This window comes from Pseudorca crassidens, chromosome 2 (genome assembly GCF_039906515.1).
Source record: "Pseudorca crassidens isolate mPseCra1 chromosome 2, mPseCra1.hap1, whole genome shotgun sequence".
Taxonomy (NCBI): Eukaryota; Metazoa; Chordata; class Mammalia; order Artiodactyla; family Delphinidae; genus Pseudorca; species Pseudorca crassidens.
The window spans coordinates 180,516,468-180,538,129 of NC_090297.1; the positions used below are offsets into that span (position 1 = coordinate 180,516,468).

The 21,662-nt window shown below is 37.1% G+C and overlaps 1 protein-coding gene across 2 annotated transcripts in view; it reads right to left on the reverse strand.

The window, feature by feature from the left end:
- Positions 1–4,876: 4,876 nt before the first annotated feature.
- The window catches only part of ZBTB41 (zinc finger and BTB domain containing 41), a 51,165-nt gene continuing 34,379 nt past the window's right edge, over positions 4,877–21,662 (reverse strand). For both annotated transcript variants that reach the window (XM_067729822.1, XM_067729823.1), the window contains exons 10-11: positions 19,486–19,574; positions 4,877–11,164 (exon numbers count right to left, since the gene is read on the reverse strand). In XM_067729822.1, coding sequence (XP_067585923.1) covers positions 10,509–11,164; positions 19,486–19,574 — 745 coding nt within the window. In that variant the 3' untranslated portion in view covers positions 4,877–10,508. The remainder of the gene's footprint in view (positions 11,165–19,485; positions 19,575–21,662) is intronic.

Sequence of the window (21,662 nt, forward strand, 5' to 3'; positions counted from 1 at the left end):
TTAAACTTCCCGCCGCCACCAATGGGGGCGCTCGGACCCGCCCACCTCCCCGCGGGGCCAATCATCGGGCAGCAGTCCCGGCCAATGAGAAGAGGGCGCCTTATTTAAACGTGATGACGGCGGCGCCTGGCTCTGCGCGCGGAGGCGACAGTGGCTTCGAGGTCTCGGTGGCCCCTGAGGCCCGGGGCTCAGACTCGGAATTCGCCTTTCGGTTTTGTGAACAGGCTGCTTGAAAGAAAGAGAGTCACAGCACTTCCACCGTAAATGCAGCAGTCATTGCCTTGCTGGGACAGTGATTTCCCTCCCCCAGTATCCCCGCCCAGGGTCACAACCCTGAGCTCCCCGCAGAGGCTTCCTGGGCCCAAATGGGAGAAAATGAGGAAAATTAAATGTATAGTTAGTGTGAACGTGCTGATGTCAGTGCCTGACCCCAGCAGGGCCTCAGTGATACAGGGAGCAAAACTAGGTAAACAAACAAAACCTGAGATTCCCAGAAATTCATAAGTGATGGTCTTGACTGGCATTGCCCCTGACAAATAACTTCCGGTTTTCATTTTAATTGTAGACATCCGATAATAATGGTTATCGCTTACATGTTACTCTTTGCCAGGCATTGTTTTAAGCCCTGCACATATTTATCTCAACCTTCACTTCAACCCTGTGAGGGAGGTGCCATGATTCGTGCTTCACAGATGAGCGAGGCCGGCGTCCAGCCAGCCAGGAAGTGGCAAAGCCAGGAGACGGACACAGGCAGCTCGGCTGGTCTTGCTCTCACCCCTGCACCTACTGCCTCTAAAGACAGGAGAAGACTTTAAAAAATAACGTGAGGATGTGTGTACGCGTGCATGAAATATATCAAAAGAAATCTCCCTGGGTGGAAAACCAAAATGAGGAAGGTGGGATCTGAAATTATATTCGCTGACACCCATTTTGACCTGATGTTGAACCTGGTTATCTTAACGATACTGAATCAAAAGTGTTCATGGAGGTTTCTTAAAATCCTAATTTAGGATTGATGCACAATGAGACCACTACTCCATAATTTTTTAGCAAAATGTTAATGTGAACAACAATAACCTTCATATACACTTAATTTATATTTATTATTTCATACTGTGAATGTTGTTCATCAAATTAACATTACAAATATAAGCCCTTAAGCTTAAGTCACTGAAATGTTTGTTTCAACCCTTTTTAACATGATAGTAACACATCTTGTTTATCTATGCTCTCCCCTCACAGCTTCTCTTCATAAAGCAAAGCTGTTGACGCACAATTTTAGAAAATCCAGAATGAACTGTATGGATTATTTTTTATTTGCCCTCCACTTCCATCCTCCACCCTTTTCCAGCCTGCTCTTTGCTGTGGGATGCTGGCCTGTGTTCTGTATTTGCTACATCCATAGTTTTTTTTACTCTGTAGCTGCTGTTTTACTCAAAGAGAGAGGTAAGGGTACTTCCCCCATTCCTGCCCCTCTTGGGCTGGCTCCATCTCAACATTAAAATCACAAGTAGCTGGAGAGATGCCCTCTCCTCATGGGTCTCTGGGGATCTGGGTGTGGGGATACCATGGTGTTACTAGTCCCAGGATATGGCACTATTGCTTGTTTCCCTGCATCCCTGTCACATCTTTGCAAATGGTCCCTTTATTAAACTTCCTTGAATTCCACTAAATTGGAGAGGGCCAACTATTTCCTTAGTGTCCCTGGCTGATGCAATAGTGGCCTTAGGAAATTGCCTTTTAAGATCGAATTCTGAATTGAGTTGCTCCTATCTGAGGAGCACAGGGATAAACTCCTGCTAGCGAGAAACATCATGATAATCCACGGGATGCGGTAGCATCCTGAGTCCTCAAATCATCTATCTGTGGCGGCAGCATGAGATGAAGTGCATATGAAGGGCAATTTATTCAAAGATCAGGTGGCCGGGGCACACAGTGGCTATGCCAACACTTTATAAATGATTATAAAGCTTAGAGTGTCACCTGGTTTCACCTGACCACCCTGGAGAGCATACATAGGGAAAAAGAAAATGAAACTCTGTTGAACATCCAAGGGTACCACTAAGAACATATCTTGAGAACAAGAATGTGTGGACGGAAGGCCTGAAGAAGCCCCTCACTTCCTGTGGTCTCAGGGAACACATGGCCGAGGACTAATCCCGAGGCTGCTGGTAAATGTGGCAACACTGATGAAATGCTCGACCCTACCAGCCCTCCTAGCTAAAGGGAGGGAGGGGGACCCTGGGAAGGAGTACGGTATTTGGGCAAAATTTTAAAGGCTGAGAGCTTGTATTTCTCCCTATTCCCACAAACCTCCCTCACCAGCAGAGGCAGCCCCTCCACCGGTCCTTTATATTGATAACATTTGCTAATTAAATCTGATGAGCAAGAAACAGCTGTCAGGAGCTGGGAGGGTCTGAGACTTACCCCGCTGAAGCTGTACTGGAACACAGAGACACCCATTCCTTTACATGTTATCTATGGCCGCTTTCACACTACAAAGGTGGAGTCGAATAGTTCCAGGAGAAATCATATTGCCTGCAAAGCCTGTACTACTTAGTATCTGGCCCTTTACAAAGAAGTTTGCTGACCTGGGATCTAATCCAAGGAACCAAACAACTGGATGTGACAAGCAACATTCCATTATCAAGTCAAAGTGGTGAACACCAGCCCAGGGCTGAGCAGGCCCCAAGTTCACAAGCTGCACAGACGACACGGGTCCTGTAATATCTCCTCCTCCTACACTGTCTCTCTCAGGCTGTACCTCGGGGAAATCGGGGATCTCCTTGACCATTTCATAAAGGAAGACAAAGCCTGGTTTATGGACGGATGTGTATGGTAGGCCAGATGTGAGCAGAGCTGCGCTATAGCCTCCCCTCAGGGTAGATGAGAACACTCAGGGAGCAGAAGTTTGGATGGTACATCTAGTCCACTTCAAAGGGGAGAAGACACATCTCTGCTCTCTGCTGACTCAAGGGCACAGTCAACAGGTTGGGCAGCGGGTCAAGGGTTTGGAAAAAGCAAAATGAAAACTTGGTGACAAGTTAAGTCTGGGGAGGAGAGGTTTGTAAAAGGACATCTCAAAATAGGGACAGGGGGACTTCCCTGGTGGCGCAATGGTTAGAAATCCGCCTGCCATTGCAGGGGACATGGGTTTGAGCCCTAGTCGGGGAAGATCCCACATGCTGCGGAGCAACTAAATCCGTGCGCCACAACTGCTGAGCCTGTGCTCTGGAGCCCGTGAGCCACAAGTACTGAGCCCATGTGCCACAACTACTGAAGCCTGCACGCCTAGAGCCCGTGCTATGCAACAAGAGAAGCCACCGCAGTAAGAAGCCCGTGCACCACAACAAAGACCCAATGCAGCCAAAAATAAATTAATTAATTTAAAAGAAAAATAGGGACAGGAAGTTAAGAAATTTGTGTCCCTAGTAAATGCCATCAGAGAATATCCAAGGCAAAGGAAGAGCTCAAAAATCAGGCAAACAAGACAACGTGTCCTGCTTAGGTGTTAGAACCTCTTTCCTCAGAGACCCCATTCCTCCTTGGTGAACCCATGTATACAATGGCCATAGCCGCAGATATGGGGGCTATGAAAGAGCTTAAACAGTCTCCGTCCTTCCAAGGCTGATTGGATGTGCCACCGCTGAGAGCCTGACCTGTGAACAGAGGCCAAGCAGAACCCCCAGTGTGACTCCACTCCCCAGGGACCAACCAGTTACCTGTGGCATGTCGGTTACATTAAACCCTTTCTACCACAGAAGAGGTGGTATTTTCCTCTCTGGAGTAGATGCATTTTCTGAGTATAGATTGCTGTACCTGCCCCCACTATCCATGCACAGACGTACAGAATGCTTTCTCTAGAACCAATGAATCTGTGGAGGTTTTCAAAATGTGTCTAAAAATTCTTGGTCACTTCTCCCTTCAAGAGGGGAATCTTAATTTGTGTCCCTTGAGTGGTGTGGACTTAGGGACTCACAGTGGCAGATGTGATGTGCTATCACTTCCTAGATTAGGTTATAAAAGACTGCAACTTAAATCCTGCCTGTGTTCTATTTCATTTTTTCAGCTGGGGGCAGCCAGCTGTGTATCTATCACCAGGCAGCCCTGTAGAGAGAGGCTGTGTTGGGAGGAACTATGGCCAGAAGTGGGCTTGGAGGTGAAGTCTGCTCCAGGATGGCCTCTAGAGACTGCAGGTCCCATGAAGTTTGACTTCAACCTCTGGCCCTGAGCCAGAGCCACCTAGCTCAGCCAGTCGATTCCTGACCCACAGGACCTGTGAGATAATGTCTGTTGTTTCAAGCCACTACATTTGGTCTAATGTGTTACACAGCAATAGAGAATTAGGTGTCCCACACAACACCGCCTCCAGTAGGAAGGCTTGGAATTCACTAGTCTTCTACCAGCTGCCTGTGGAGGCTCAGTTATGGTGCCAGATGCAGATGACAGCTGGCCAGGTCGGGTGTGTCCTGTCACTCAGCTCTTGCCTTAGACCAGCAGTGGTCCCTCCTGTGGCCAGAGTGTACAGTTCTGGGAATCTCACTGTCGCAGGCAACAGCCCTTTCATGGGATTTCCTACACTTCAGACTCCTGGGGAAAAACAGCACATGACTACTTCAAGCATAATAGTCCACTATTAATATTTAAACATATTAATTAGCCACTTAAAAACCATTAAATAATGATTTATACATTTAACATATAAAATATTTCATAATGATACCTAGCTTATGAAAAATAAAGAAAATTTTAATAACTGTGCCCCAAGACACTGGTTTTCTATGTGTTCATGATCTTTTTATTCAATTTTTCAGGAGGCAGGCAGAGCACTGCATTGTCATGCTGTGAAAATGTGTTCAATAAAACCTAGATATGCTTTATTAGGACCAAAGAACTTTATTTTAAATATCAAAACAACACAAAGAACTAGTTCAATATACAATACACTTCCTAGTCTTCACAGAGAACTGAATTTTTCTATAAAGACATTGGTACTCAGGATACACGAGACAGTCAAAATATCTATAAAACTCACAAGATACTTTACACACAGTTGACAAAATAATGAATCTTGATATTTTAGATTTTTCTTTGCAATCGTTTTTTAAAAGAGTTCTCATGATTAAAAAGAAAACTTAGGATTGGAGACTGAAAACTAGGTTCATAGGCATTTCCACTTTAGTGTACATCATAAGTCCCGTAATCAGAACACTTCCTACACAACACGGAGCAGCCAAGTGCCCACCTCTGTGCTCATGTTTTGGCAGCCGCACGCATCGGTTGTAAAACAGTTTTGTCCACAGGGATAAGAAAAGTCCGATTGTTACAAGGAATAAAAATTTTGTAATTACAAAGCAGGAATACCAAGCAACGAGGCGAAATAACAATGAGAAGTGTGCATGCTCTTCTTTCAAGAAATGTTTTAAAATCGCCAGCAGTAATGCAAGCACCGAAATTACTTCTTTACCTAAGAATTTGGAAAAAAGCAGAACAAAAGACGTATATCCATCTTTGTATAACCTCTAGTCTCTGAATATAATTCTTATTTTCTCTCTATATAAATGGCTACAGAGGCTAAATTTAAATTGGGGATTTTTCAACACAGACTCAAGATCAATGCACAGCAAGTTGAAAAGTGAAGAGTAAACACAGTACAGACGCTCTCTCTACCAGACCTTTCCCTCATCCTCCACATGACCTAATGCTGTAACTTCTACCTTATTAAGGCCACTTCCAAAGAGGAAGCTCAGAAAACATGCAACTATTGCAGGAAAAAAGTACCTTGAAGTAGAAATAATTTTAGAGGAAATAAGGGAACGATCCCCCCTTCCTAAACCACTACAGACTTTACTGAGAGGAATGTGCAAAAGAAAGGGGGGGACCTAAAAAGAACTGTCTATGGTTCCTAGAAATTATCAAAAAATTATTCTCACATTATCCATTATTCAATCTAATAGTAACATTTACTGTAACACTATTAAAAGTTTTAGAAATGCTACTTTTGTTTCTTATTAAAAAATACATTTCGAGTCATTTTAAATTTGGCAATGAATCTTAGAATAATCCAACATGACTTTAAAAGTCCCAATTTTTCCTCTTAGAATAATCTAACATGACTTTAAAAGTCCCAATTTTTCCTGAGTTCATCAACTCAATTTGTTTGTTGGTTGGGATCTTGCTGCTTTTTATGAGACCCATCTCAAACCATCACCTCTGGCTCAGTTTTAGGCAAACTGAAAAAAGAAGTGGTTCAGTGTAGAGCTGGGTGGTTTGGTAACTGATTATTAACAAGAAAAGGTGGGGGATGGGAGGAGGAGAAGCAGACACACTGCTCTTTTTACTTTATTTGTCAGATTCCTCTAATGAGCATCTAGAGACAGGCCCAGGAGTGGCTTCACAGTAACTAGAAAGGCCACAGTAGTAGAGATTTAAAAAAAAAAAAAAAAAAAAAATCACACTAGTACTTGGTGCCAATTTTCCTACAAAAACATAAAGCAACCTAAAAACAACTGTTGCCTGACCAGCAGGCAACACACACATAAGACCCATAACAACAACAAAACCACAATCATTTTTTAACCAAAACAATCTAGCCAGCAGAGTCAACTCCAAGCAAGTATAGCGCACTGAAAAGGCACAAAGCATTCAATCCAGAGAAGACTGGGCATATATAAAAGGACACTGTCAAAGAGCTGATGCTCCCCGTCTGACTTTCCACCAATGATACAGCAGAGTGATCTGCTAGGAAGAGAACGCAAACAAACTTACACACACACACCAGTTAATGGTGTTTTTAATTCGTTTGCAATTATAGAGTGAAAAGCAATGAATGACATTTAAATACTTGTTAGCCCTTAACTAATAGCTTATAGTCACTCCTCAAAGATGTTTTGACAATTTTAAGGTTGACAGAAAATTATTTATGTACCTACTTCATGATCTACCATCACTTTAAAGAAAGTCACTTAATAAAGCACCAGTTTAAAACCCTATTTTTGCTACTCCTCTTCAACAGATGACTAAGTTACTTACTTAAAAGTATGCAAAGATCACTGCCTTCACAGTCGTTGGTGAAATCTTGCTGGCATGAAGAACAAACCCTAATCTTAAATAGCATTTTAGGCTGCAAAAAATAGGTGGGGTTTCTTACAAAAAAATCTTCAGCTTGTCTTAAAAAAAATTCTAAGGCAAAATTAATTAATAGTGTAGTGTAAAAAGTAAGCTTATTTTTAGCATTTAATAGTGTCCACTTAAAAGATAACATTCAATTAATTAAACTGAGGAAAACTGAGTATTTTTATTTGTAACTGGTTTGTCAGTATGACTATTCCCAGAGTATTTTCTTCTGTTCTCATTTTTATACATATAAACACAAACATTTAATCTTAGTATTCAAACGATTTTTTAAAAAAATCCATAATCCTAGGACTTCAACTGTGCTTCTTTGGACACATATTTATTCAAACAACAAAGAATTTAAATTCTTTTAAACTATTTTAATACCTACTAAAAATCTTTGGTACATTTAAGTAAAAATGGATTAGGTTAACAAATTCCTACATTTGATAAATTATTCAATTTACATAATAAGTGCTAACTGCTATCAACTACAAAATTAATTTAAAACAATAAATTATGCTCATAAAATAAAAAATTCTGCATGAGGCTAAACTTAGTTGCAAGATTCAAAATTTTAAGTATAAAATTTACAGAATTAATGGGTTTTAGAGTTAATGGAGCATTTGTTCAAAATGCTCCAAATCACAATGTGACAAAAGGTTAACTGAAAAGAGCAGGCCTCATTTCATATTTTTTTGTGCCAACTTCAAAAACTTATATACATTCAGTTTGCTCAAATCCATGAGGTTTTCACAATTGTAAAATTTCGTATATTCTAATTTGGAAATTAGAGGCAGATTTGTTTGTCTGTTCACCCGCTGAGGTTATTTCTTCATAAGAATTATACTACCTACCTCCCAGACTGTTTTCAAGATTACATGAGAAAACGCAGTGCCCGGCACCTTGTAAGCATTCATTAATGCTCCATTTCTTTCCCTATTAGTAGCTCTGCCACTTATTAATGATGTAGGCTTCACCTCAGATTCTTTATCTCTAACATGGGAATACAGTATGTCATTTCTATTTCAGAGCTGGTTATGAGGTTTAAATGAGATAACTGTGAAAGCATTGTATAAAACAGTAAACTACTATTCAAGTTTGTTATCTACAATAATAACTAAATATAATTATGTTTCACTTTATATAAGAGATGTATTCCAGAAAAGTTCTATACTGTAAACCAATTCCTACAATCAAATCATATATTTAAAGCATTAGGAGATTATTATTAAAAGAACCCTAAAGTCAATACCTTCAAAAAGCAAGGTATTCTTTTGAATGTTGAAAATGCAACACCGCAACACCCTCTTTTTCTGCTACCAAACATATAATATACCACACACATATACATATATACCATTTGCCTTTCTGTAAGTCCAAACTTTTCTACATTGGTTTATATGCAAGGCAGGGTACACTTTTAGATATGATTTCTTTTCATCATACTAAGTTTTTTAGTTAAGTCTTGCAGGTCTTTATGATAAAAATCATAAAGATATGTATTTTTTAAAGTCATTTTGAAAGACAGAATAATAGTACCTCATATAGTCAAGTTCTATCACGTAAGTACTCCAGACATAACATTTCCACACGAAAGTAAGAATGCTTTATAAAGAATTAATACATAACTAGTATCTATCGGTCCTAGGATAATTATAACCAAACTTTAATAAATGAGGCAAAACTCAGGTTGGTTTTATTACTTATATGAGCTACTTTGGTTAACTGCCCTAATTCTCAACTTTTTTTTCTTTTGTTTTATTTCCATTAGTGTGGTGAGTATTCCTGTAAAGTACCTTCATTTCTTAAGTGCTTCAGGAAACAAGTTTCCACATTATTAAGTGGTTAAATTTTATTCACTAAAACTTCATTATTTTATTTGTGATTTTTTTCACAAGGGCTGGGCCAGACTTTACACAAAAAAAGTGCTTAAAGCAATTAGGAGTGTAAACAAAACTGAAGTAGAAAACTCTTAAAATTGCTATTTTCCAGTAGTTTACATACAAATGACATGCTAATAATAAATCAACCCTGCCTATTCTCTAACCCTTTAAGCAGCTCTACTAGGAAACATCCTAGTTTAAGTTTAAACTGACTTGAAAATATGGAAAGTGCACATCTTTAAAGGTTATTTTACAATTCTGACTGACTTTTTCCTCATTTAATTTTAATCAGTGAGGCTTTGCTCCAACTGCTATTTACTTTTACCAAGTCCTCAACTTTTGTCTCATACAAAAATAAAAATCAAGGATAATTACAGACATTAGGCTTATTGTAAAGCAAAAATAAAGATCTAGATTACATGTAAATCTGTATACAAATAATGGTTCCCTTTAATTAAAAAACATTAAGTTCAATTAGACACAAATTTTATGTTTGTTTGGCACCTTTTCTAACAATCATATATGAAATCTGTAGGTTCTATTTCCCAGAGTTTCAGTTAGCAAAGGTAAATGAGACCAAAAGTAGCTTGTTAAATTTTCACTAATTAGTTATAACTGCCCTTCCCATAGTAAGATGAAGATATATGTTGTGATATATTATTGTTTCTGAAATAAATGGCAAAATATATAAGGTGAACTTACCTTGAAAAATATCTAGTTAAAACTGTCATATTTTGCTTTTAACACATTTTCAACTTGTGTAATTTAATGCCTAGACCTGTATTTGCATTTCTTATTCACAATAATTGAAGCACAGGCAAAAACCAACCATCTGGGTAATTATTTCAATTCTACATTTCCTTTAATGAGCTAATCCTGCATTAGTTAGCTTTCTGGCTTTGAGTTTGTCAAAAGACCAAAGGATAGTCATAAACTGAAATTATGGCCGGATGAAAAAAGAACACCCAACTATCCAAGACTTCCTTATAAATTCAAATTCCTGATTTCAGTTTTTAAAAATCTGGAAGAAATAATCATGACACTTAAGTTAGGATAAGGAACAGTTGCAACTATCAGTTCTATATACTCTTGTATTCTTTCTTAAAAGCTACATCATCCTTAACACTTGTTTGGAAGATGGGGAAGGGAGAAATGAGGAATGAGACTAAAGAAGAATAAAAATTTCCATTGATGACTAAAAACAAATACCCTCATAATGTTAACAGCTAATAGTTTTGAAAAGTTAAAGAAACCATTAAAAATTAGCATTAGCCTTTAAAAAAATCATAAAAATGTCCATTTCAAATATTATACCTCAAAATACGTCCAAATATTCATATGTTCAGTAAACAGAGATACATATTTTTCTTGATTTGAAATGGTTCTGAGGACTTGAGAAACTAGAGAAAATGAAAAAATAGCAGCCCCACTAAGTTAAAAGCTGTCAGCTCTAGGCTACCATTAACACGTAACCACAGAAAAAGTCTGTGGAATGCTTAGATTTACTCATGAATGATGCTCACGACTAGAAATATTTTGTACAGCAGTGGCATTATCAAGGCCCAATAACGTTCCAAGATAAGACTGTTCTCTAGGATCTAGCATTTGTTCAGGTCGGACTGGATGAACTATATTTGCAGGCTGAGGAGTAAGAGTGTATTTCTCCAGGAAAGCTAAGTCAGCTGCTCGTGGGTAATCAGTGGATGGCTGCTGTGGCGACAAGATCTCGTGAGAAGGTGGAGGGAGAGTAGTGGTGTGACGCACCAGGTCACTCTGAGTGTCAGGCATCTGGACTGGAACCAGCGTTACAGGGACACACACTTCAGCAGACACACTCTGCAACATAGTCTTGGCTTCTGACGGGTAAACTTTGGGCTGGTCCATATATTGTTTTGTTTCTGTTTGAAAGATTTTATCATCGGATGAGTACTCTACTGGCAAGGATACAAGCTTCTCCTCAGAAGCACTGAGAGGATCGTCAGGTGACTTTATGCCATGAACGTGGTCAATGTGGTATTTCAGCTTGTCTTTCCGCTTAAATGTTGCATTACAGTGCTGACAGTTGAAAGGCCGGGCATCAGAATGAATGACCAAGTGTTTTGTTAAAGTTTTCTTAATTCTAAAAGATTGATTGCAAATTTGACACTTGTATGGTTTTTCACCTGTATGAACACAAATGAAATTAACTGTAAAACGCAGTCACTTGGTAAGACAATGATTTTAATTAAGTAGCAAATTTTCCATGGGAATTCTTACATAAACTTAATAAAAGCAGTAATGCATGCTATCACAAAGTGGAGACAGTATAGTAACTGGTAAAGAGAATGAGCTCAAACATCCAAAAGATCTTAGTTTGAATTCTAGCTACACCATTTACCAGGCAAACCTGGAGCAAGCTCCCCAACTTCTAAGCACAGTTTCCTCACCTGTTATATGGAATAATAACAGTACCTACCTCACAGACTTGGTGAAAGGACTGAATGAGAAAATGAAATAATAGTGCTTAGCATTACACTGGCACGTGGTAAGTACTTGATAAACCTAGGCTGTTGTCATTATTGCTTGCTTGCTATTATTCCCACTATATCCCCTAAAAGAGTTGTAAACTAGAGCATTTGATTTCCTCCCACCCAAGAAGGATAAAAGCTAAAACAGCAACTCGATTAACCTGGTTCTTTGGATCAGAATGAGAAGTAGTAACACCAATGTTTAGCCTGATGTTAGAATAAGGAGAGTTGATGAGGATCAAGAATAAGGAAGCTTGGGCTTCCCTGGTGGCGCAGTGGTTGAGAGTCCACCTGCTGATGCAGGGGACACGGGTTCGTGCCCCGGTCCGGGAAGATCCCACATGCTGCGGAGCAGCTGGGCCTGTGAGCCATGGCCGCTGAGCCTGCACGTCCGGAGCCTGTGCTCCGCAACAGGAGAGGCCACAACAGTGAGAGGCCCGCGTACCGCAAAAAAAAAAAAAAAAAAAAAAAAAGAATAAGGAAGCTTGGCCAGTTTTCAATTCTTCCTGAGTCAGGTTCTCACACAGCAGTTTTTGGTTTTTGTTTTTTTCCCATGAAACATAAATTCCTACAGTAGCCAGGGTGGTTGGCTAATCCCCGAAAGTTATGATTTTGTTACCTTACATGGTGAAAGGGTCTCTGCAGATATGATTAAGGTTAAAGACCCTGAAGTGGGGAGATTAACCAGGTAGGCCCAATCTAATTACGTGGGTCTTTAAAAGCAGTGATAACTGAAGATGAAAAGGTCAGAGAGCTGTGACAAGAGAACTCAATCCCGAACTGCTGGTTCTGAAAATGGAAGAAGGAGGCTAGGACCCACGGAATGTGGCAGCCTCTAGAAGCTGAGAAAGCTCTCAGCTTACAACCAGTTAAAAAACTAGAACCTGGGCCCTGGTCCTGCAACTCAAAGAATCGATTCTACCAATAATCCAAATGAGCAGGAAACAGATTCTCCTCTAGAGCCTCCAGAAAGAAATGGAGCCCTACCAACACCGAGGTTTTAGCTTGGGTCACACTTCTCACCTACAGATTTGTTACATCATAAACTTGTATTGTAAGCCATTTGCAAGAGAGGGGTACATAAGACAAAGTGATCAGTCTAACATACATATAATTGGAGTCCCAGAAAGAAAATAAGAGTATAGGTCAAAAACAGTATTTGAAAGAAAAATTGACTGAGAATCTTCCTAAATGAAAGACAAGTCATAGATGCAATAAGTTCTACACATCTTACAAAATACAAAAAGAAAGAAAAAAAAAAAACAACCCCCAAAACACATCTGGGCACACTATAATAAAACTACTGAAAATCAAAGACAGAAAAATCTTAAAAAGCAGTGAATTAAAGAGAGATTTCTTTTAAATGAGCAACAATAAGACTGCCAGTATGTTTTTCAACAAACACTAGAGAAGGTCAAAGAGGAAAAAAATGACACATTTAAAATATTGAAAGAAAAAGAACTGCTAATGTAAATTCTATAGTCAGCCAAATAGTCTCCATAAAGTAAAATAACATTTTCAGACAATCAAAACCTAAGAGAATTTGGTGCCAGCAGATATGCACAAAAGGGAATCCTACATGAAGAAGGAAAATGGTCATGAAGGAAGGAGTGGAGAGTAAAGGGTAAATATGGTTAAAAATAAATGAGTTATTTAAAGCAAACAAACAAAATAATAATGTTTTACATGGTTTAAAGTATATGTAAAATTAAAATACATATAACACGTAAAGGCTGAGAGAGATGAGGTGTCGTAAGGTCTTTGAATTGTCTAGAAAAGAGATCAAGAACTAATTTAAGATAGACTCTAATAATTTAAGAAGAACACATGTTGTGATCTTCAAGGTGACCACTAAAAGAATACTGAAAGAACATACAATTAACAAGTAAACTGAGGGAAAATGGGTAATAAAAATACTTCATAATTACAAGGAAATGAAGACAAGAAAAAGAAAGCATCAAGAAACAGACGGGACAAATAGCATGATGACAGATTTGAACCCAAAAAAATGAGAAATCATGTGACATTTAAATGAACTAAACATCCTGATTAAAAGAGGTTACCATAATAAAATAATACTCCAAAGACACACATCTTAAATACAGGCCCATATAAGGACTGAAAGTAAAAAGAAAAAAATACCACATAAATATTATCCAAAAGAGAGCTGGTCCTTTATCCCAGCATAAAAAGGGACATTTTACAATGATATAAAGGACCATCAACAGTAAGATATAACCATCTGTACATAGCTAATAACACAGCCTCAAAATATATAAGGCAAAAAACTGAAGAACTCAAAATGAAAAATAGATAATTTATAATCAACAGTTAGGTTAGAGATTTTAACATATAGCTCTCAGTAACTTATAGAATAAGTAGACAAAAATATCATATTAGAATGCAGAATATTTGAATAAAATACATTCTCTGACAAAAGTGGAACTAAGCTAGACATTAGTAACATAAAAATACTTAGAAATCCCCAAATAATTAGGAATTGGGCAATACAGTACAATTTAAAATAAAGCACAAATGAAAGAATAAATCAGAAGACATTAAAAACTATTTTTAACTGAATTCTAATGAAAACATAAAATATAAAATGAGTTGTGAACTGTAACTAAAGCAGTATTTAAAGTGTTTAGAACTTTAAAATATGTATAATAAAAAATAAGAAATGCCAAATTTAATGAAGTTAGGCATCTAAATAAAGAAGATAGGGAAAGACAGAAATTAAATCCAAATAAAATAGAAAGAATAAAAAAGAGAAAAGCAGAAAAGAAATATACAACAAATATAAAAGAGAAAAAAAAATCAACAAAATCTAGTAGTTTTTTGAAAGATTAATAAAATCAACAAATTTCTAGAAAGAAAAAACAAATTACCAATAGGAATAAAATAAGGTTATCACTAAAGATCCTATAATCATTAAAAGATAAATAATACTCTGAATTTTGCCAATAGATTTTATATTTTAGATTAAATAAAATTCCTTAAAAATGAAACAAGAATTGAAAATCTGACAGCTCTGAAACTATTAAGGAATCTTTAATTGAAACCTTTCTCCAAAGAAAACAAGTTCAGTGGAATTTATCAGTGAATTCTTCCAAATAGTAATGAGGAAATAATGCCAATATTATATAAACTCCTCCAGTTAACTGAAAAAAGATGTATTATTTCCCAAATTATTTTTTGATGCCAGCATAGTCATAATAAAACCTGTTAGGGACATAACAAGGAAAAAAAATAGACAGTATGTCTCATGACCATAGACCAAAAAAAAAAAAAAAAAAAACCCCAAACAAAAATCAGTGTATTTTATCACAATAATAAAGAACAGATATATAATCACCTCAATAAAAGCAGGGAAAAATCTGATAAAATTCAACACCTATTCATGACAAATACTCTAACTAAACTAGGAACAGATGATAATTTCTTTATCTGAAAACAGTATCTACAAAAATCTATAAAAACCATACTCAGTAATGAAATATTGAAAGCTTTTCCCTGGAGACAAGTATTTCCACTATCAATATACCACTGATGATATGAACCAAAGCAATAAGGTAGAGAGAGAGAGAGAGAGAGAGAGAGAGATGCAAGGACTTAAAAAGGGAGAAATAAACTGTGATTATTCACAGATGGCCAGTTTGTATGCTTTAGAAAATCCAAAAGTAGCTAGAAGGTATTTGTGTTTGGAAATTTATAAGCTGTTTCTAAATTCAGATGAAAACATAGAGGAAAAAGAATAAGAAAGACAATGAAAAAGAACAAAGTTGGAGTATTTACACTACAAGATATCGAAAGCCACAGTACTTTATATGGTATAGTAATGGTGAAAGAATATACAAATAGTCCAATGAACAGAAGAGAGTCCAGAAACAAACCACACATATATGATCACTTAACTTAAAACAAATAGGCCATTGAAATGCTCTGAGGCAAGGATGGTCTTTCCAATAAACGGTGCTAGGGCCACTAGATAACCACATGTCAAAAAAACAAAGAACTTTGACCTTACCTAATAATAAACACAAAAATAAGATAAAGTTCATAATCTAAATATGTAAGTCAAAATAAATCGTCAGAAGGCAAAAGAAAAAATATTAATGACCCTGGGGTAGGCAAAAGTTTCTTAAAGGGGATACAATAAACCTAACTAGAAAGAAGAAACCTGATACAAGACTTCTTTAAAATTTGGGACCTTCAGTCATTGAAAGATATCATTACTAGAGTGGAAAAGCCAGCCACAGACTAGAAGACACCTGTAATTTAGATATCCAACAATGAACTCATACCCAGAATATAGAAGGAATTCCCATAAATCAATTTGAAAAAGATGGACAATCCAATTTAAGAAAATCAGCAGAAGAATGAATCATGTGTTCCATAAAAGTGAATATCCAATGACCAATAAGTGTATGGAAAGGTGCTCAATATCATTACTCATCACAGATATGCAAATTAAATCCACTTTGAGACAGTGCAACATATCCAACAGAATGGCTAAAAAAAGAGACACTATCAAGTATTGGTGAAAATGTGGAGCAACTGGAATTCTCATACACCATACACTACTGGTAGGAGGTAAATTGTCACAATTACCTTGGAAAACTGGTTAGTGTCTACCAAAGTAAAACATATGCATATCCTATAAGCCAGCAATCCCAGGGCTAGGCATGTACACAAGAGAAATGAATGCAGTGTGTATGAAAAATCATAGACAAGAATATTTAGAGCAGCTTTATTTATAATAGACCCAAGTAAACACAAACCAAGTGTCTATCAAAGTAAAACAGATAAATAAATTTTGATATATTCATATGAAAATGAAACAAACTACTTTCATGGATGAATCTCATAGACATATGACTGAAAGAAACTGGACAAAAGAGCGCATACTGTATGATTCCATTTATATGAAGTTCAAACAGACAGACTAATTAATGGTGATATAAGTCAAAATAATGATTATTTTGCAAGGAGGTTACTGATTGGGAGGGGCCAGGGAGGGTGCTTCTGGAGTTCTGAATGTCCTACATCCTGATCTGAATGGTGGTTACATAGAAGCACTCATTTATAAAAATTCATTTGTGTACTTTATGTGTTATACTTCAATAAAAAACAGCTTAAAAATTCTGCCAAGTCTAAAATCAAGCCCTAAATTTATCAGCTTTATACCCATTTTAACTGAATGTATTACATTTCAACAAGACTACTGCTGAATAGACATAATTACTACTCTGAGGATTACACAAGCAAAGCACATAGGAGATGAGAATAAGACATTTGTAGAAAAAAATCTTATATCCATTTTCCAATGAATTTCTCTAATTGTGTGGTTTGAAAACATACATGAGTTTAGAGGGTAGTTGTAGGAAAACATGATAAATTCATTCCTTGAATAAATATTTATTAAGCACCTACTATTTACAAGTCCTGGGCTAGGCGCTGATCATATCTATTCATTTGAAGCACTTAAGGGTACTGACCTGGCCAAAACTAAAACCAATCACTTATTTGTACCTCTTCTAAAGAAGGAACAATGGAAGAGAAGAAGTCTGTAGGGACTCCGGCAAGGGTATTCCAAAAAACAAGAATCTAACAGTACAGACAATGCAGTAAGGGTACCTGCACTAGAGAAAAGGAATCTGGGGAACACAATTATTCTCATCACCAGAGAGGTGCACTGTTACAACAGGAAAGATGGCTCAGCATCCTTCACCATTTCCTCAGTAAATGATTCCATACAATTATTACCTAATTTTATTCTATAACTACATTTAGCAATTCTCCTTCTGATGAATAAATTTAGCAACTCTACTTCCTTGATAAGAGAAAAGGACACCTTGGCCAGCACACATTAATATCTCATTCTCTAGAAGGTTAATAGTAAGCTGACACTCTGGTGATTCTACTTCCAGTGGTTATTGAAGAACTCCTCAGAATACTTATAACTATTAGTGCACAGATATAAAATTGAGTTTCTGGACCTGTAAATCTCAGGAGTGGACTTGGGAGCATAGCACCCAGTTCTTGGAACAGCTGCTCTGTGAAGTCCTGTCTGGGTAGCCTGCTGATCACTTTAGATCAAGAGGTGGCAAACTGTAGCCTGAAAGCCAAATACAGTCTCTTGCCAGTTTTGGTACATAACATTTTCTTGGAATGTGGTCACATTCATTTATTTATACCCTTCTATGGCTGCTTTCATGTTACCACAGAAAGTTGAGTGGTTGAGACGGAGACTGTCTGGCCCACAAAAACTTAAATATTTACTATCCAGCCCTTTACCAAAAAAGTGGGCTGACCCCTGCTTCAAATGATTTCTCCCTCTCATTTCATAACAGCCATAAACTTTATCTTATTCTGCAACAGAGCTCATTTCCTTAATTTTCAATGGACAGAGGGACTTGCCCCTAATTTCAACTAACTTTGAGATATCCAGAATTGAGAATTCCACGGTCATTGGTCATCAACTAATTACTACAAATCAGTGTTTTCAAAAAACTTAATGCAGTTAGAAAGCCAGCTCTTATTAACTTTCTCCTCTAGATAATTCCTGTAGTTTTACAATTCTTAAATCATCAGTGGTTTCAAATTAACTTTTCGTAAGTTCACCAACTTTTTCAAATCATGAGTTTATTAGGCATATTACTTACAACTAGTGTGGAGACTAGCATTAATATAGTTTCCTCATTTTTTACATTTTTATATATTTATATACCCCCCAAATTATGACTTTCTCATTTTGAGAGAGGTGTAATTTTATTTTTAACAGCAGTACTATATCAGTAATAAATTCTTTACTGAAATTCTTTGCTATTGAAATTGCCCAAATCCAGTTATTTCCAATTTTGATATTTATGAAATCAATTATTTTTCCCTACCAGAACAGCAGCTTGACAAAATCCAAAGTAAATATAAAGCAAGGCAGCCATAAATGCATTAATGGGTTTCTTTCTTAAAAAGAAGGAAAGAAAGCTTTAAAAATTGTTAATTTACATGAGAAGTCAAACAAGAACTATGACAACATATATGAAAAAATCCAAAAATCTATGTTTCAATATATGGTAGCACTGCCAAGGGAAAAAAGGAAAGATTAAAAAAAATAACTTCCGGAAACCAGCTGAAGCAAATCATTCTACTAAAACTACCTATAAATCACAACAAATCATTCTACTATAAATCACAACTGACTATGTAAAAAGGAAAGCTACCCAACAGTAACTTGGGGGCTTTCCTGGTGGCACAGTGGTTAAGAATCCACCTGCCAGTGCAGGGGACACAGGTTCAAGCCCTGGTCTGGGAGGATCCCACATGCCACGGAGCAACTAAGACCGTGTACCACACCTACTGAGCCTGTACTCTAGAGCCTGCGAGCCACAACTGCTGAGCCCATGTGCCACAACTACTGAAGCATGCGCACCTAGAGCCCGTGCTCTGCAACAAGAAAAGCCACGACGAGAAGCCTGTGCACTGCAACGAAGAGTAGCCCCTGCTTGCCGCAACTAGAGAAAGCCTTCACACAGCAACGAAGACCCAATGCAGCCAAAAATAAATAAATAAATAAATATAAAACAGTAATTGGTAAACAGGACAATGAGGTCATATTTTAATTACTCTTTTAAAAGAGAAGAAAATAAAAGAAATGTCTTCAGACCATCTCATAGATATAGAGGAACCAAAAACAACCAGAAAAGGGGACGATGAGAACTAAAAGTTGAATAAATTCCCTAAGGAAAAAAATTTTCCCAAATTCTACAAAATGATATTCAAAAGTATTGAAGCTTACATAATAATGGAATAGTAGATCAGAATATTGTCTGTTCATGACATCAATTCTAATAAGTAAAAATCTTACTGGGGGAAAAAACAAAACAATTTCACCAAGAACAACAAAGTATAAATGTCCATATTTCACTTCTGAATAATTACACAAAAATATATACAAAATACCCATTAGGTTTTACCTGAATGTGTCCGAAAATGCATTTCCAGACTTGATTTGCCTTTAAAAATTTTCTTACAAACATCACACTGATGAAAGGTTGCTTTATATCTAAGAAAATAAAATGGTTTGAGCTTTTCAATATAATTTTAATAAATAACATAATGAAAATACGTTACAACTCATTTACAACTTCATATATAATTCTCACATTAGTAAAGCATAGAACTCCAAATGAACATGGAAATACTTTTTAAGTATCAACCTTATCTCTGATTCTTCCTTCTCCAGTTATATTCAACAAATAAATCTATAAAAGATGTCCTTAGATTTTCAACTTTAAACTGCTTAATTTTAAGCTTTAAATCAGCAAACTTTTGTATTATTATTTTCTGTTAAAAAATACCAAAGGAAAAATTGTAGGGACAGAAAAAAAAAAATCAATGAGAGGGGTAAAAGGGGGTTGACTACAAAGGTACAAAGGTGGACATTTCAGGGGTGATATAGATCTATTCTGTGTCTCAACTTACGGTAATGATTACATGACTGCATGCATTTGTCAAAACCTGCAGAACTACACACTAAAAAGAGTGAATTTCTCCGTATATAAATTGTACCTTAGTTAAAATAGATGCAAAAATGAAACTGCAGCAGTCTCAAAATCTGCATTCATCAAAAGGGGACACTTTTCCTCGGTAGGTACGCTTTATAACAAATAAATATTATAAACTTAAAATAAATTTTACACCTAAGTAAAAAAGAATGAGATACCAGTCTTTTATTTTTATTGTAGATTAATAGACATAAAAAGCTATAAATTACTCAGAAGTTAACTTAGAAGCAAAGTGTAGTGCCTAAGAGTATGTACTTGTGAGTTAAACAATCCTAAACTCAAAATTTAGTTGTTAGGATTAATATATTTGTAAAATGATTAGCATTTAAGTGATAGTTACTAGGAAAGCCATATCATCTCACCTTGGAAGCAATTCACTTCTAATGAGTACATGGAAAAACAAATCAAACACAGGCTACCATAATGTTCTAGAAGACAGCTGGCCTTAACATATCCACTGAGTGTTACTGGAATGTTTAGCATGTTGTTACTAATATTAAATAGCAATAGTATGCCTAGGGTTTCAAATGCCATTCTCACTTTTCAGTTCATCCAACTCTACATTTACAAAGTAGCTACAGAGACACCAGGCAAGACCCTGTCTTCTAGGAACTTACTTCTACGTGATGAAATGGACATTTAAAAAGATAATGTGGATTTAGTGAACTGGGAGTGTCATTGATAAACTTAGCAAAAGACTTGCAACCTGTATGCCTGGCTTATCTTATTCCATGTATATCCATGTTAAATACAGAGATACAAACAGGGTTCCCACGGGCACATAGAGAAAGCAGCAGTGGTAACTCAACTAGGGGCAGTTTTGACCCCCCTGGGACATGTGGCAATGCCTGAAGACATTTTTGGTTCTCACAACTAGGGGTAGGTAGGTGCTACTGGCCACTGCCATCTAGTGGGTGGAGGCCAGGGATGCTGATAAACATCCCACAATGCACAGGACGACCCCACAACAAAGAATGACCAGGCCCCAATGTCAGTAGTATTGTGGCTAAGAAATCTTGGTCTGTACTATGGACAGAGTGACATTTTAAACACAGATATGCTCAAAACACAAACTGTCTCACAGTGTATGTAGGAAAAAGATAAAATCTACAAGGACCTGCATGGGTCAGGCTCTATGTATATATCTCTCCATTCTCACACAGATGCTGAAGAGCAGAGATTTTCAGGGCAGGAGTGATACACAGTTCCACATGGAGCAGAGATGCCTAGTATGAAAGGGATTTAAACAGGTCTACTGGATTTGGCAATAAGAGACTCCTACTGATAGCAACTGGAGAGGGATAGTAAGGTCAGAGGTCACATCCCAACAGCTTACAACAGTGAACAGAAAGTGAAGGAGAGGATACTGAAGGAGTTACCATTTAAAAACATTCAGAAGAAGAGACATTTGAAAATGACAGGTTGGGGGGCGGGTGCTAGTCTTCATCACTCTCCACGTTCTCTCCTTGAATAATCTGCACATAAAGTGCTCACATGTAATTCTTTATACACAGCCCAGACTTCACTTCTGAGAGGTAGACTACTATCCACCTATCGGATTTTATGTTTCAGTGTGCACTGAGCAT